General features: G+C 36.1%; 1 protein-coding gene and 1 pseudogene across 1 annotated transcript; one reads left to right on the forward strand and one right to left on the reverse strand.

The window, feature by feature from the left end:
- Nucleotides 1–1,693: 1,693 nt before the first annotated feature.
- Nucleotides 1,694–13,576, reverse strand: LOC129357611 (merlin-like; annotated as a pseudogene).
- Nucleotides 13,577–13,883: 307 nt separating this feature from the next.
- On the forward strand, nucleotides 13,884–16,749 carry LOC129357612 (methyltransferase-like protein 27). The gene is given in 7 exon segments (XM_055026707.1): nucleotides 13,884–13,907; nucleotides 14,908–15,044; nucleotides 15,759–15,864; nucleotides 15,867–15,886; nucleotides 16,088–16,223; nucleotides 16,362–16,454; nucleotides 16,540–16,749. Coding segments are annotated over 6 exon segments (678 nt in total). The 5' UTR covers nucleotides 13,884–13,907; nucleotides 14,908–14,924; the 3' UTR covers nucleotides 16,743–16,749.
- The last annotated feature ends 1,260 nt before the right edge of the window (nucleotides 16,750–18,009 follow it).

Genomic DNA, 18,009 nt, shown 5'->3' on the forward strand with positions numbered 1-18,009 from the left:
GTGCAGTCATAGCAAAAAGGCAAAGTTCAAATAACATCAGCAGTACCAAATGTAACACTATAAGCTTGAAACCTCTGCACTATGAACACAAAAGGGCCTGTGTGGCATCAGTAAAGACAGTTCAGGGGAACATAAATACCAAATGGAGGCCAAAAGCTGAGTTAAACACCATCACACATCGTCTCTCCCTAATGATGTGCTGCATGAAGATGCAGGCACAGTTAATAAGGGAATTACTGTAGTGTTTCATGCCACCTTCAATGACATCTCTGTGAACTTATTACTATATTATTTGCTTTTAAATCAGCTTGCAATTCAAAAGCTGTTTGTTCATCTAAAATATACCAAAATTCTTCAATTTGACTCAAATCTTTATGTTCAAAGCACTGTGGTGAACATAAGCCATAACATTATCAATAATAATTTATAAACACTTGACAAATGTGATGTCTATCTAGAAAACTTCAAAATTTTAGTCTTTATATGAAAGACAGCTGGACCTTGTAACATAAACTAGTCATGGGGATGAACTACAACTTGAAATTAAGACTTTTAATTATCCAATTCTTTTTTCAGGAGGCCTTGATTATACAGCATATAATGTCAATACTTTCAGAAATAGAAATTAATTGCACTAGTTTGGGTTTTTCAATATAAACAAAAACTGAGGCATAATTCTGGCTTGAGATCTATTCTTGGCAGACAGAGCTGAAATAAATTGACTGGTTTCTTGGCCAGATATTAAAGCACAACCTACAAAACTTTATAGTTGACTTTGGGATTTTTACCACCTTTTGTTGGTTTGGTTTGTTCGCACCCAAACTGCAGCATTGGTGTAAACACAACAGCTAAAAAAATGGACGTCAAAACGCCGGAAAAGACAAAATTTGTGCAAAGTACAAAAAATATGCTTGAAGGATTCGAGTGCGTTCTTTTATTTTTTCTTTTTAAGTTTCCCTTTAAATCGAGTATATATATAAAACTTAGATAGAGGTGAGTGGTGGAATATTGTGATCCAAAATCAAAACTGGGTTTGGACTGGACACATTGCAAAAACACAAATCCTGCCAAGTGTTTTTTTTCTAATTTCTGGTGAAAATATCTTAGTACACTTCAAATAATAAAAACTAAAACTTTTTGGCGAAAAATTTGAGTTTGCCTTAAGTCAATATTCCTTAATATTGATGAAAAAACAAAACACTTTGTTCTCTATGTTATACGTGAAATAATCTGCCAATGAACTGCTACTTTTTCATCAATATCAGTGAATGAAAACAAGCTCCTTTTTCTTGCTGAAAAGTTGCATCTAAGTTAGTTTTGTCTTTTTTAAAGAGGACAAAGATATTTGTAGTAGAAACTAGACAAAAATACAAGTTTTTATGTTTTTGCAAGAACGCTTATAGCTTTAATAAGCTACACTTAAAGGACAATTAAATTAATTCTTCCACCTCTGATAAGAAGAGTAGTTAAATATCTAGTCAGAAGAAAACAGTTAAAATCTAGTTGATGTTTCACTTTGTGTTTGTTAGCTTCTACCTGAAACAGTAGACATTACTTTTAAACTACTAGCGTTCCCCTATTTTTTAAAGTTGCGCTGTTACGTACCATAAGACCCTCATATTCTATTTTCCACATTTCCAAGTACAAACTGATCACAACTCCATCTCAGGAAGATAGTCATATGGCATCTGCATTTGATCATCTAAAGCTGTAGCAAACCACTTAAAACTTCAGCCCCACATCCTGGATTAATGACATTAGTGTCACTGTTGTTGTTTGCATTTAACAGAAACGGTGAAGGTGCTGCAGCACAGCAAGGAGTGTCTGTTTGCTGAAGGACAGATTCAAAGTCTTTCCAAGGCAAACAGAGCGGTGGCAGGTCTCTGTCTGCTGCTGCTCTCAGTCAGGTACGATATAACACAGAAGGACAAATTCCCAGCTGCAGATGCCCTTTTTTCTCATCTGGAAACACAGCGATCACACTTCTTCAAAGAAGGCCATCTGAGACATGTAGGCTGAGTTTCGCTGCAAATCAAGACATAAACAATCTGAGAAAAACAAGCTGTGTGAAAACATTCATTCAGGAGGTTTTTATTATATGTAAATATATTGTTTTAAGTTTAAATCTAAAGATTTTTAATAACCTAAAAGCATGTTTACAATATGCATCTGCAGCTGAAAAGGAAACTTCTTCATGCTGTAAAGGTTGATTGCTACTAATATTAAAACATATTTTAATGTAACTTAGAATTAGTTTTCCTAAGATTGAACCTCTTAGTATCATTTTTATTTGCATTTTACACCTTAGATGTTATGATGTTAAACTATAAGGCATAATCATTTAAAATAAAATATTATTTAAAAGAAAATTTAAAACTAAAATCTCTTTTAGCCTTCTGCTGGTCATGAGAAACCCTTTACTTTTTTTGCATTCATTTGGTGAATAGAAAACTGAGTTTATACATGCATGGTGTAAAAATGCTCTTTTTTCCAGAAAAATGATATTTTCCATACTGTGTAGAAACTCTGGCTATATTCATAGAGATTCATTAAAAAAAGCTTACAATAGGAATGTACCGATTGCATTTTTCTGAATGATCTCTGATTACCGATCTATGAAAAGCCTGACCTGATGATTCCAATTTTGATTGATATCAATTTGTTTTGTCTGAAATGTTGCTAAACATAGCAAAAATAGATATGATTGGTTTCACATGCAAGTATCAACCGACCACCGATGTCCCAAAAATTAAGAAAAACTGGCGCAACCCTATTTTAGAAATAGTAAGGCAGGAAGAATATTTGAGTTTATTTTTCTCATTTACTTTCCTAAACATTCCAACAGTCCGATCCTCCCAGACCCCGATAATCAGAGTAAACTCACGTTGCTGTGAGGTACATATGCCTTTCGGGAACGTAACCTCTGGCCTCTCCGGGGAGGCTGTACATGCTGGCCTGCTGCTGCTGCTGCTCCTCCAGCTTCAGACTCGATCTCCGACTTCAGCTCCTTCAGCTGGTCCTGCAGGTGTTGCTCTTCTCCATGTACTCCAGCCTGTGTGAATGCAGCATCAGCAAACAGAGCCGAACACGTTTCACCTGTGTTTGAGTCGCCGCCACACCGTTCTCTCTCGATCTCCATGGACAGCCTCTTCATGTCCGAGTCCTTGAAGTCGAGGCGTGACGACGCTGAATCATAGCTGAAGTCGGCTGCTTCAGGAGGAGCAGGCGGAGAAGAGTACGCAGCTATGAGCTGAAGGACATAAACACATGGCAACATACTTTCTTAATGTGAAAACTATTATGCTAGCATATGCTACACTTATCCTGAATGCAAATGAAAACACAGTTCTCTTATTTCTGCGCTGCAGATCAAAATCTGACTGAATGCAATATTTTTCCTCAAAACATTGATTTATCTCTTCTCATTCTTTCTCTTGCTAAGTTTTTTTACCTTCTAGTTTTTAGTGCAAGTATCTAATTACAGTTGAAGTAAGAAAAACAAACTTACAAGTAAGTTTTCAGCAAGATGAAAGAGCTTCTTTTAAGTAAATTATTCCTCAGTGATGAAAATGACTAGATCCACTAGCAGATAAAGTCAATTAACACGACATTTTCCCCATGTAATAAATGAAATGATCTGCCAACGGTATGCAAATCTAGTATATTTTCATCAATAGTATGGAATTATTTACCTGAAATAATGTCCTGTATCTTGCTGAAAACTTACTTTTCAGTTAATTTTGTATTAATTCAAGTGGACAAATATATTTTTCACTAGAAACTAGACAAACATACTTGATAAGATTTTGCGTTTTTGTAGAAACCCTGTTTGTTTACGTTTAAGTATTACTAGTCTTCACAGAATTTTTTTTTTCCTCTCTCTTTCTGTCATTTGCTATCTGGGGTTTTTAAAATCCCAAGTCAGCTCTGATGAATCAGACTGTCTTCATTTTATAATTTCATAAATAACCACAAAAGCAGAACAACTACTCAAAGGCATCAGCTATTAAAAGAAGTGCACTTTGATATCTCAGAAAAGCAAAGTAATAACCTTCAAAAGAAAACAAAAAACATCAACAGAGAAGACAGAATGGAAACGGCATAAGAAGTGCATCATTAGTGCAGTACAGGGTATGTTGTTTTGGTGATTTCCAGGAGCTTCTGCTTGGCTCTTCGCTCAGCATCCTTTGCTTCTGTCAGGTCCTGCTTTAGGTGATCTGCTTCTTTCAGCCTGGAAACAGACGATGGCTTTATTAAGCACTGACAGATCGCTAAAACCGCTCAGCTAATCTGCAGGAAACACATCTGTTTGGTTCCCCTCGTAAAAATTAAAGCCTTAAAATAAAATTCCAATTAATTCCAGTATAATGATTTATTCATTTTAGTGTTGACTATATTTAGGAAGTAGGAAAAAATTTGTTTGCCTCTACTCCCACCTTCTTCAAATCTAACAAAATTCGATCGCAGCACAAAGATTTTTGTTTGTGCTGCGATCATTTTAAAGATATTAATAGAGAAAGTTGCAGAGGTCTTGAAAGCAGAAGCAGCACAAACTAAATTTTTTGCTGCACACATGTAGCTGAGATGATTGGGACCAAATTTGTTTGATTTTGTAGATGTGAGCGGGACAGCTGGTCGACCTCTGATGACCTTTGGAAACTTCTGTATTGATATTTATGATGGCGACACAAATTAACATTTTTGCTGCACAAACTGCACAAACGGAGAATTTCTTTCATGAGTTGTCAAAGTAATTTATCTAAAATCCTAAAAAAACAAAATAAAATTAAAATTTCACTCAAAATAATATCAATAATATAAAAAAACATGAACATAATGCCATAAAACGAAATATTTGTAGTTTTGTGTCTAAAATCGCAGATTTAATAAAACGTGAACACAAACGCGGTGCGGTTAGTTTTCAGTGCAGTTAGTTTGTGACACATCATGGATTATTAAAGCAGCTACTGATCAAGATCTTAAGAACTTTGTGGACTTATTGTCTGTACAAAAATCAGCCAGACAATTCAGAGTATCTCTCAAATCTGCCCTAGATTACTTTTTAGGAAACAAAACAGTTTGTGGTGCAAAGATTCACTACAATCTGTGTTAAAAGATTGTTATTTCCCCCAAAAATATAAACAAAGCACAACTCCAGGCTTCAACAAGCTTCTTCATTTAAAACTGAAGCTTATAAAGAGACACCACGAGCTAATATTTGTGATTGGACGGTTTCGTTCATAATCTGTTAAGGTAATTTATCCTGCCACTTCATCTTTTGTAAATAAATAGATACAAGCATGTAATAACTGGTACATTTGCAGAAAAGCCATGGAGAAAGCAATAATTAATTACATTAATTACAGCAAAACACTCGAGTAGCAATAGTAAAGATAATTTCACACCTCCTCTCAGACTGCTCCACCAGCTTTACAGCCAGCTGCTCCGCCTCCCTCATCTTCTGCTCCATCAGGCGTTTCTCCTCCTTGCTCTTCATGGCTGTGACCTCTAACCTCTGTCGCTCCTGCTCAGCCTCTGCAGCTTTGTGAGCCAGAAGCTTAGCCTCCTCCTCAGCGATCTGGGCCTTTTCTGCCAGCAGGTCTGCCGTCTCCTCAGACCGCAGCTGGATTGGGACGAACAAATGAAGACAGGAAATATCAATCATGACCCACGAATGTGATTTTTAACCATTTGGTTTGTCACGAATAGTTAGAGTCTGAAACATTGGAGCTCTCACCAGCGCCTCGTTAGCGAGCCGCGCCTCGTCCTGCAGCTGGAAAAGTCTTCGCTCCATCTCCTCTTTCGCCCGCTCTGCTTCCTCTCTCATCTGCTTTTCCCGGGCCAGGATCTGACGCTCCATCTAGATGAAGGAGAGAAATGAAAGAATTAAAAACGACCAGTGGACTGTCACAATTTAAACACTTTTCAAGTCAAAATCCAAAGCTTATTCTGGACTCAGATCACAGATTTACTCAGTGATTTGAGTAAATTAGTTCAAACCAGTGATTTGGACCATTTGTAAATTACAAAACACAACAGATATTAGTTTTTAATACAAAACCGACAAAATCCACAAGAGGGAGAGAAAGCAAGAGGAGAATAAAAATATAACAAGAGAAAAGGGGATTAAAGGAAAGGACAACAAATAAAAGAAATAATTTATCAAAGAAAGAAAGAACCAAGCAAGGAAGAGGAGACAAAGAAGGAAGGAAAAAAGGAAGGAAAGAAGTGAGCATTAAAATAAAGGTGAACATAAGAGAAAATTACAGGAAGGAAGATAGGAAGGGTAGTGCTGAGGAAAAGACAGAAAAACAAGAGGAAAGACAGCAGGAATGACAAGAACAAGGAAGGGAAGGAGGAAGGCAGGAACAAATGATGGAAAGGAAATAAGAAAAAAAGACCAAATTAAGGAAAAGCAGAATGACAGACAATCAAACAGAGGAGAAAAAGCAGGAATAAAATCTAGAATCACACATTTCTTTTCCTAATCCTCCATCCGGTCTGTTAAAAACTGGTAAATTAAAATTTGTATTTTTCCACTCCAACCTTCTTGCGGGCCTTCTCCTCTTTGGCCTGAGCCTTCATCTGCTGCACCTCGATGGAGTCCACCTTCCTCCTCCTCATGAACAGATCGTGGTTCCCGATGCACAGCTGCAGAATCTGAAACACACAGAGCAGCAAGATCTCTCACTGCCAACACAGACAAATGATTTAGCTTTAAAAAAAAACCTACCAGCTTGTTGACACGCAGCTGAGACGAGTAGAACTTGAAGACATCTTTCTTCTTATCTAGAGGTTTAATTGTGAACTGCAAAAAGGGAGAACAAAAACTCTCCTAGAGTAATCCTAGCTTTTGAAGTAAAAACTCAGAATTTTTACTGAAGCATGGTTAAATAATACTTTATCAATTCAATGAAAGCAGTTTTCAACGGAAGAGGAGCAGAAAAACTAATTCAGAATTTATTTCTTAAGAGTTTTTTTCTCTTTCTTCAGAATTCACCAGAATTATTCTGACTTTAGTCTTTCAAGATCAAAAGTCATTCTACTGGAGTGAAAAAAATCTGGAAAACAAAAAAGTTCAAATTCTGAGAAAAAAGTCAAACTCCTAATGGTGCGTTCTCACTAAAAGTGTTTTGACCATCAGGCGTGTCTGGTTTATCTTCAAAGTCCATGTGGTGATAGTAATGTGACAAAATCTATTAAAAGTGTCAAAGTTGTTTCTTTAAACCTATAAAACCTGATTAAAACTGTCAGGACTCACCTCCTTCTCGCTGTAGGAGATATTCCGGATCCCACTCCAGGGGAAAGACTTGTTTGGGTTCAGTTTGTTGTTGGGGTTGTAGATATGGAGACCCTGAGCGTCCACACCCAGTAAAAGGTCTGTGTCTCTCTTATTTTGCTGTGCATTGAACAGTATTAAAGGTAAGTACTTTTCTAGCACTGTGGACCGTTTTAATAGTGGTACAGTCATCAACACTCACAGTAATGGCAAAGTAGCTAACACCGTACATTTCGAGGTCCTGGGCGATCTTCAGGTATTCCATCTCTGCTTCGTCTCTGAGCAGAAAGAAGAATATCGTTGAAATTAAAACCCAGACTTTTAGTAAATTGTTGTTAATTTGAAGGAAGTCAGCCGTACCTGGCGATGCCTCTGTGTTCGGCGTACCAAGCTGTGATCTTCTCCTCCCACATGTCCGCAGTCATTTGGTACTGCATCAGAACCTGAAACGTTCCCAGGAAAAACAATCAGGAATCTAACAAATTAACCTGTTTTCACTTAAGTTTGGACGTAGCTTAGCTTAGCATGCTTACCCTTTTTGGCAACAGTTCATCTTGTGCAAGAAAACCTGGCTTGTGAAAGTTTGGATCATAGTCACCGTACTGGGATGGACATTGAGAAATAAGAAAAAATAAAAAGCATTAATGTGGCTCTTAGCCATATTCCTATATATAATTTGCCTTTTAATTAATTGCTGTATCGTCCCAGAATATAACCTGATAACAAGTGAGGCTGCGGCAGCAGTCATTAAAACGTTTTTGATCAATTTCGAGAAGATTTGCAGTGAAATCAGAAAAAAAATATGGAGAATTGTAAATTCTGTGTGAATTTTGCAGATTTGTGAAAAACTCGAAGAACTTATTGATGTGACGTGGAGTCTTGAGCGCCACATAAAAAGCTATGGAGGGCCAGATTTGGCCCCCAGGCCTTATGTTTGACATATGTGGGTTAGCTGCTTATACCATTCATTCAATAATTTTTGATCTTTTAATAATTCCAGGATGTAATGATGATACAGAAACAACTTCAGATCATTTTTAAAACAAGAACTGATTAAATTCATTAAAATTTCCTCTGTAGTTTCTTCTAATCCAAATATACAGTACAAATTATTTATACTTATTTACACTATTTATACTTATATTAATATTATCCTATAATCTTATGCTTTGCTTTTTTACCCATCAACAAGCTTCTTCGCTAACAATTAAGCAGAAGCTTAATTGCATTATTTAGCAGCAAAGAAAACAAAAATGTTGGGAGAGTTTCGGTAAGCCTTTAGAACAAAAAAAATCAAGCATGCAACTGTTTTTTGTTTTGTTTTTGCTTTTAGATTTCATTCTTTATCTGTTTAAATGGACATAGACAGGATCTGCACAAAGAAAAGCAGTTTTCACAACTCCAGCTCCTGTTTCAAAGAATGTTGACAATAAAATAATTCTGCACTTCATCACAACATGAGCAATATATAATATTTATTTCTCTACCCTGTGACCACAATGCTGACATTGCCTTAGTTTATCTCACCCATACTGACAATGTGCTGAAAAGCTAAATCTTAAAAAAACACTTTATATAAAATCTACCAATTTGGTGGGAATTTGTTACAAATGAAACTTGCTAAAGAATATTACTCACCCAATAAGTTGGAGTATTTATATACCTTTAAGCCTTATTTACATGTAATTTTGTACATATTTTGTATATTTTATATAAGACAGAACATTCAAAGAACTTTAAATTTGCTAACTGATCTCCAGCATTGAGCCTTTATTGTTTATGTCTCAAATATTTGAAATTTAAAAGTAATGCCTGCAGCTTTGCATTGTCCTCCTACCTTTGCCTGGACAGCATAAGAGGCCAAAAGCACTGAAGCTTCAGGGGAACAGAATATCTCTTCATCTAGTATCTGTTTTTTCACCTGAAAATAAGAGTTTCACACCAAGTTTGTGGCAATTTGCACAAAAATACACAAAATGCATTATATTTTTGTTGCTACCTGTAAGAAAAATAGGTGTTGGGTGATTTCTTGGACCAGTTCTTCTTCAACTTTCTCAGGGAAGAATTTTGCGAGAAAGTGAAATGTTATGGGGGAATCCTTGGGAACCTCCTGATCCAGAACCTTGATGGAAAAACAAACATTAAGAGGAAAAAATTTAATAATGCTGGGCTCAAATAATCAATCAATAATTTTCATTAGAAGTAGCAGCTACTGTCAGACTTTATTCTTGCAGATGAAGCGCTTCACTCACCCGTTTCTCCTGTTTAAGCCAGGCGTAGGTGTCCTTCACCGTGTATCTGAGTTCAAAGAACCAGGTCTCCCTCAAACCGACGGTGCGACAGACCAGGTCAAACAAATCTTTACCTTTCCATTTGACCTGAGACAAACAGAGCGACGTTTAAACTGTTTTCCTGCAGTTGCTTTTCTGAGATTTTCAGGAACAAGCAGAAAGAAGCATCCAGTGGTACTTCTGCCCCCTGCAATATATATTAATAGCTTTTCTTGTTTCTGCTTTTAACAAAATATGTGTTGCAAAAAAGTATAATAATAAGTGGAATCATCACTTAAACAGATAAATACTTGGCGTTAAGACATCAAGTACATCTGACTTTAAATATCAACCATCTCAGTTAAAAAAATAAATTTTTAACTTTTTTAAAGCCTACTTGCTTTAAATTAAATACCTAAAATGAATTAGCTTAAAAACAAATGCAATAGTCAATTAATTGCATTTGAATCAAATGATAAAGCAAGCAAAAACGCCTTTGGCTGCTAAATTATTGACTAAATAGACATAGGAGCTCAACAACAAAGATATTTATTGTCTTCTTGTGGAAAAAACAATATCTAATCTGTAGTAACAGATCAGGCTTGAGACTCTGGCAAATGGCAAAGAGCAAAATCTACCTACAATGAGCTCTGATTTGGAGCTGCAAGCTCTCACAATTTATAGGACTCTCTATACAATGTGGTCACTCTCTGGCCCAGAGCCAATTCCAGTCAAACAGGTTAATGCACAGTCACTCTTAACAGGGTGTAGAGAATGCAACATCCATTCTTAGGGTAAGTTAATTGTTCAGATGATAAACATCTTTGTTCAAAAAAAGGTGCATTTCCAAAAATCAGGTTTACTAATGGAACAATTTTGCATAACAAGAACATTATCAGACTTTGTACGTGCACTCAGCACGTAGCCTTAGCTTGTGACAATTAATGGAGGAATTTGTTAAGCCTTAGGGTTTATTCCATCTCACTACAATTACCTAACCTGTTTATTGTTATCTGTTAACAAACACTGGCGCCTGATTTTAGTTACTGACAACCTACTGAAACTTTTCCAAGGAGAGGTCAAAAGGAAACCTATCTAACTGATTCTTTAAAGACTCCTTGACCTACATGGTTTAACAGACTAAACAATACTAGCGTTAAATGACTAAAGAATTAAAATAAAATTCTTAAAAGAAATAACACAATTTTTACTTGACATTCTGTCATTAAGGTTGTTCACCCGACAAGTTTCTGCAAAGTCCATTCGGCTTTCAAATGTTTCAAGAGCCACCTGATCATTCTTGTCTTCTCAAGAAAAGTGGACTGTGATATTAGCATTTGGGACGTCTGTGCTACTGCAAAGTTTTTAGCACCGAGATGCTATTTTAGCTTCAATAGCTTCACTGACAGGCTAGTTCCTGGTAGCACAACTTGCCCAAACAGTCATTTCCTGTGTTCAAGTCAGAAAATGTTTTCGAAGCAAACCCCCAGTGGGCCAAGAGAAGCAGCTTTGTTGTCCATCAATGTTATTTGTGGATGTCGCTTGTGCCTCAGAGTTTTGGACGTGCCAGAAACACAAGACGGAGGTTCCGGCTCTGAACGTTTGTGTATAAAAAATATTAAATAAGCTGCATGAAAAAAATTTAACACGTTAAAATCTATTAAATTAATTGATTAAAATTAAAGTGTTAAAGTCACAACAGTAAAAAAAAATAAAGTAAAATTAATTTAAGTTTCAGTTTTATTAACATTCACAAAAATATGTGAATGTTGTCTCTGTTCTTCTTCACTTAAATAAATATCTCTTCTTTAGCCATTTCCAATTATTCTTGCATTCCTAAGTGATTGATGTATTTTTATTATTTTACAGTTTTGCTTCACACATTTTTTGTAGATTTTTTCTTAAGAAAACCCTCCCAGCTGAAGATTATTATCTTCATCTTGTCTTCATGTAGAAAGAAAAATATTTCTTAGTTAGTACAGACTAATCTAATGTTTTGTTGTCCTGAACTTGTAAATAATAACCTAACATGAAGTTCGACTTAAAATACGATGAATGAATAAAAACTAACAGAATGTTTTTTTCAAGTGATGAAGCAGCAGGAAAACAGTGGATAATGTTTTATTCCTTATTTCTTTCCAAACAGCAGACAGATGTTTGTATCTTCCAGCCAGATAACAGCTCAGAGTCAGACTGTGAACGTCCATCTTTAACTGATCACAAAACGAGATGAGTCTGGACCTGCGCAGACACAGAAGTCTGCAAAAACCATTTCCCGAGGCCAAACCTGACTAATACACTTCCAAGAAGATTATAAGTCATGTTTTGAGAGGTGTGCTTCATTTTTTATTACGACAAGATTGCTCGTCTCTTTTCAATTTTCTTTTCAAGTGGATACTTCTGTGCAGCTCATGACCGACTCTGTGTAGTGCAAAAGGATTAATGCCAACCTTTTCTTTTTCACATTAGAACCACAAACCTGAATGTTTTATATTGAGATTTGAGGAAGGAAGCAGCAAACATGGACAAGAAATCCTAACAGAAAGTTAGATACAAATCAGATGGAATTAGTGCTATTGTGAAAAGAAAAACAGGGAAAAATTGCTCTCTAATTATGACAAAAAAAATTGTTCAATAAAACATTGCCTCAGGGGAGAGAGAACATATATGAGCAACAATTGTCTAATTAAAAATAAATAAAATTAAACAATGTATAACTTTCCTTCCTATTTATTTTTGTGCTATTTTGTATTAGTCTATCACTTCAGTCTGACACCTGGACCTCTTTAGATCCAAAAAATACTGAAGAATTGAACAACATTTTAAGTTTTCTCACCATTAATAAATAAACATGAAATAATTTGGTTAATTTTCCATTCAGTATGGCTCAAAAGTAACTCAAAGCAGTGGGCTTTAGTCTTGATTTACAGGAACTCAGTGTTTCGGCTGTTTAGCAGTTTTCTGGAAGTTTGTCCCAGATTTGTGGTGCATAGAAACTGAATGTGGCTTCTTTTTAGACCTGTGAAGACACTGTGCCAGTTATCAATGCGACAACAGATAAACATATGAATGAGTTTCTCTAGATCTTTCTGGTACATTAATCTTGGAAATGTTTGTCAGAAGGCTGACTTTGTAACTGTCTTTATGTGTTTTGACATATTTCGGGCCTGATCACTAGTTTTACTTGTAATAACTGAAGATGTGTGCCGACAAGATCACTCCTCTTTGATAATAACTTGTTTTGTTTCTGTTCAGATGGATAAAGTTATGAAATTATATATCAAACATTTTCATCTCATACTAATGTTTTTGTTTCTTGTTTTTAATTTACTACTTTTTGTGTGGGTGTGCAACTAAACATAAAGACAGACAAAAAGGGTCGTAGAAAGAAATCCTAACCTCACAGCTGAACTCCATCTCAGCATCCATAGTAACGACTTTAACTTTGAAAGTCTTGGGTTGTTTCTTCTTCAGTCCAAGGATCGACATTTTGATAAGTGTTTCCAGATTGGAGAACTGTGGAAATAATGGATTGCGTTTAAGGAAGCACAAGTGAATCCCAGTGTAATTGTAAAACAATTCATATCAATAACACACATAATACGCCTCAAAAACTGATATTTTCAGTCGATTTCACACAGAAGAAGAGCTACTTGGAGTTGAGAATAAAAGCCATTAAACGTGTGGATGAGGCCTAATTACCAGGGCGCAGAGTTAAACTTGAACCCGTCCAGCAAGCCTGAGGGGAGGATGGGCTTTGTGTTTGTGTTACAGCGACCAATGCTAAGCTAACGTTCCTCACTAAAACTGCTACTTTTTCTAACGGTTAAGACACAAACACCGTCCATAACAAGTTATAACAACAGCGAAGCTTTAGCGAAACCGCCATAGTGGACATGAATCTGATATATTTGTTCATAAAGTTAGAATAAAACTTGCTAAAGCTGTCGGGTGTTACGTGTTTAGCCTGTTAGCAAACTGTTCAGAATCATAAGGAGTTTCCAGAAGATTTTTGTTTTGACTCCCAGTCGCTCTACAGGTGGGAACATGAACCACAGTCAGGAACGCCACTGCGCCTGTGTCTGCTTCAATGTTATCGGAAATATCAACTTTACACTGAAATGTAGAAGAAAACTCCGAAGCAAAAAAACTACTTTGCTAATGAGTTTATCAATAGGAATCTCAATGAAGAAATAAAGACGTATTCTAAGAGTTAAAATATAGATTGTAGCAAAGACTTGTGGATATTTAGAATACCAAGTTGTAATTAAACGCCTCAGAACCTGAGAGTTTTTACTGAGGGAATAGATAACCCACCGTCCATTCAACTCGCTTCCTGGTGCAGATCGCTGCAACCTGTAAGTAAATAACAGCAACCAAACGGCGAGGCGAGTTTAGGTAAATGTACCTGTGTCTTTTTATACAAAATAGAAGCGGGCTTTGAACATCACTACACACAAAGAAGACAACATTATGGCTTAAATGTGTTATGTTTCACTCAGTCTAGAGAAGTTGTTTTCGTGTATGAAATCAGTATGATATGAAGTTCCCATTTTATGATCACCTTGAATCAAAGTACAGTGGTTTCATATTGCCATATTATTACCTTCATTTCAAAGAAAATTTACATTTTGTTGCAATTGTTTTTATGTCTTCAAAACAATAACAAATAGGCATTTTTCTATAATGTTGATTATTTCAGTTATACTAATGTTAATTTGAAAGGCAGAATAAAAACAGTTAATGTAGTAGAAATTTTGTAGGAGCTTTTGTTTGCTTAGAATACAGAAGAGTTGAACTGTTTTGTTATTTATTTAATTTATTGATTACTGTAAATTTGCCACTTATTTTTATTTTTGTATTCTTTAGCATTGTGTGAATGTGCAAGCTTTCCACTCTTCTTTAACTTGCTGCTGGTATACTTGAGTTACCCCACCGTGGGATAATAAATTATATTTCTATTCATTTATTGCCATTTATGTTATGATATATTATATTCAATGGGGTCATGCTGGGAGTATAGCAAGCTGAAAATGACTGACAGAAACTCATTAGCTGCCTTGCAGATGTGGCTGTAATTATTTGCTACTGCATGTTTAATTGTGGTTTATGACACTTCTTTTATTTACACATCATCAGCAACAGCTGATCGTAACATTAATACGACATGTTGTCATCTCTGGTAAATCTCGGTGGTGGTAACCCAAACATGACTCAAAACAGTCTTACATTAATGTAAATATCAGGAAAATTGTTATCTCTAGTTTAAAGATGAAGTGGAATTAAAGCTGCAAAATTGTGTCAATGTTGAATATATTAATGATGTTCATTAATTGCGTTTCTCTTTTTTATTATTAGTGACACGTTTTTGTATAATGTCTGCTGACAGTAACACATTTGAAAGCGTAAAAGCTGTTATCTTGTCAGCTCATAAAAGCGCCACATCAGAAGAAAAGATCAGTTTCTACAACCGGTGGGCAGAAAACTACGATCAGGTGAGAAAAGACACATTGGGTGGGTTTATTTTCTTATTTAAGATTAGTAGCTAGACAAGCTAAATGCTAAAATTAAAATAATGAACAGTTATTTAAAGAAAAGTGACAAATAAAGTTTTTTTTGGTTTTCTTTTGATGTTAATTTCTGGTACTTGCTACATGTGAAAGACATTTCCTCAGTAAGCCAAAGTTTCTTTTGCACCTACTAAACTTTAATTTTGCATTTGGTGCAAAATTCCAATCTATGTTGGTAAAATGACAGAGGTTTTCACTTTGCTTCACTGGTGACCTTCATTTGAGGCCTCAGTGCTCGACTCGGGTTCAATCCCGACTCGTTGACCTTTGCTGCATGTCTTCATCGTTTCTCACAACCCGCTTTCCTGTCACTTCGCTATCACATAATAACCGCTAAAAAGAAAAAAGAAAAAAGAAAACCAGCCAGCTAAACACCAACATTTTAAGTCATATTGATACAGACTCACAAAGTAATTTATTTAATATTTGGTGAATAATTTGATTTTATAGCATGCCGTTTAATAATTTTTGCGAAGTTCTGAGCTCAATCAAAACACTGTTTAACCTACTGGGTTTTCCTTTTAAGTTTTTTTTCTACATCAATGTTTTCTCATAAATGTAAAAACATTTATGAGAAAAATGTAATAATAACTGAAAGAAAACGGCTTTTCTTTGAGTCATTACCATTTTTTTAAACAGGATGTGGCCGTTTTGGATTACCGTGCACCAAGTCTGGCAGCAGCCTGCATCTCGTCCCATTTCAGCAGCTTGCGAGAGGCAGCCGTAGTGCTAGATGTGGCTTGTGGACCGGACTGGTGGCCAAACACGTGAGTACACTGATGAGATAGGTAAAAAATGTAAATATTTTTCTTTTAAAAAAAACTATGTATGGTTATGGTAGTCTTAACATAAGTAAAACTTGATGTTATTTAAAAAAATATGTATGTCTTTGTTTTCCTTAGTTAAATACAGAGTCACTGTCTTTGTCAGGAGAATGACTGATACAGAGATATGTCTTTGTTGAACAGATGAAAAAAGTCGGGTTTGAACATTTTGTGGGTGTGGATGGAAGCGAAGCCATGCTGGGCAGGGCCAGAGAGAGCGGCTTGTACCGGGACTTGAAGCAGTGCATGCTGGGAGAGGAGCGTCTCCCCGTACAGTGGGGTAATTAAACCAACATCACCTCATTAATCTCTGTGGCCTTTATGATGGTTTCTACTTTCACTGCTAGTGACTTCTGTATATTTATGTTCTGACTATTCTAGACAGCTTTTTAAAAAAGCTTCTCTTCACCTCCTGCAGGCAGCTTTGATGTGGTTGTAATTGTTGGAGCGTTAAGTGTTGGTCAGGTCCCTATTGGTATCGCCAGAGATTTGTGCAATGCCACCAAACCAGGTCAGAGTAACTTTTTTAAGTTAATTTCTTCTGTCTTGTAGTGAATGTGTAATTTTTTCACTGCACTGTTTTATCCTTCCACTAGGTGGCTGCATTTGCATGACAACCAGAAGTAACCAGGATAACTTGGAGTACAAAGCTGCCCTTGACAGCGAGCTGAGGAAGATGGAGGAAGAGGAGCTCTGGACTTGTTTAGAGGTCACCGAGGTCAAAGACTGGGAGAGGGCTGTATCAGAGAAGGACAACGGCTACATATCTGGAGTTGTGTACCTCTATAAGAAACTGTAACACATTATTTTGAATGGTTATGAGTTGCATGGTGCAGTTGGTATCACTGTTGCCTTGCAAGGTGCAGGTTGTGGGTTCAAATCCCAGGTTAGGATCTTTCTGCATGGAGTTTGTCCCTGTAATTGCAGCTGTTCTGTATGGGTACTCCGGTCCAAAACCATGGCTGTATCTTTAAATAGTCCTGAGAGGTGTGCAGGTGTTTCCTGGCGACACGTCCAGGGTGTGACCCGCATGTCGCCCAAAAACAGCTGAAAATAGGAACCAGCAAAGGATGAGGTAAACACTATGAGTGGTTTATTATTTTACTTAAGAATCTCTTAAGACTTGAGTAAAATATAATTATACTTTTACATATTATTAAATTGTACTTTTTCATTTTTGTAACTTTAAAAATTTTTAAATGTTACATTTTTGAATATTGAAATAATATCAAAATATTTGTAAATAATTTTTAATAACAAAAACTATTCACATCCAACAACATGTACATGAGGATGATCGACAGCACTAAGATCCTCCTCCTGGCTCTGATTGGTTGTTTCTGACCGAGTGGTTCACTTTTGCAGATAACCATAGCAACACTGGGAGGTTCGGATTTCACAGATTTCCTGTAAATATTAACCGTTAACATCATTAAAGTAATGGTTGTTTTGATGTATCAACAATCTAAGAAGCCAAAACTTTTTTTAAATCCGAGAGAGACCAATATGTTTCCCAACCACCAGATGTCGCTGTTTCATCCCCTTTTTATAGAAATGGTTCTCCAGTGTGTCACTGTACAAGCAATGTTTGGCTAAACAACAAAGCCCTGAGGTGTGACAACATCCAAGCTTTACCAAACACATAAAGCAGGATTTTTGAAAGAATTAAGTCAATAAATACAAATAAATAATGCAAAGATAAACTCTGGCCGTTTATGTTATGGTTCATTCAAAGTTTGTCATTTTACTTTTCCGTACAATCTAAAAGTTCACATGGTTATTTATAAATTGATCTCCATAACACAGTGAACACAACAAACTTTATTTGTGACATTCTGGACGACAGACATGCATTTTGTCTGTAGGATCCTTTTCATTTGAATCAGCAAAACCCAAACATGATTCACTGAAACTCAATGAAGTTTCCTCTGCAAACATGCTTCTTCCTCCTTCAACAAACAGAAAGTAATGGTTGTTTTGATGTATCAACAATGTTTAGCCAAACATTTCTGTTCCGATCTCTGTCAAACCAGTTCGTCCAGAAGCTTCTAATTATCAAAACAAGA

The sequence above is a fragment of the Poeciliopsis prolifica genome, unplaced genomic scaffold, assembly GCF_027474105.1.
Source record: "Poeciliopsis prolifica strain line A6 unplaced genomic scaffold, Auburn_PproV2 SCAFFOLD262, whole genome shotgun sequence".
Lineage (NCBI taxonomy): Eukaryota > Metazoa > Chordata > Actinopteri > Cyprinodontiformes > Poeciliidae > Poeciliopsis > Poeciliopsis prolifica.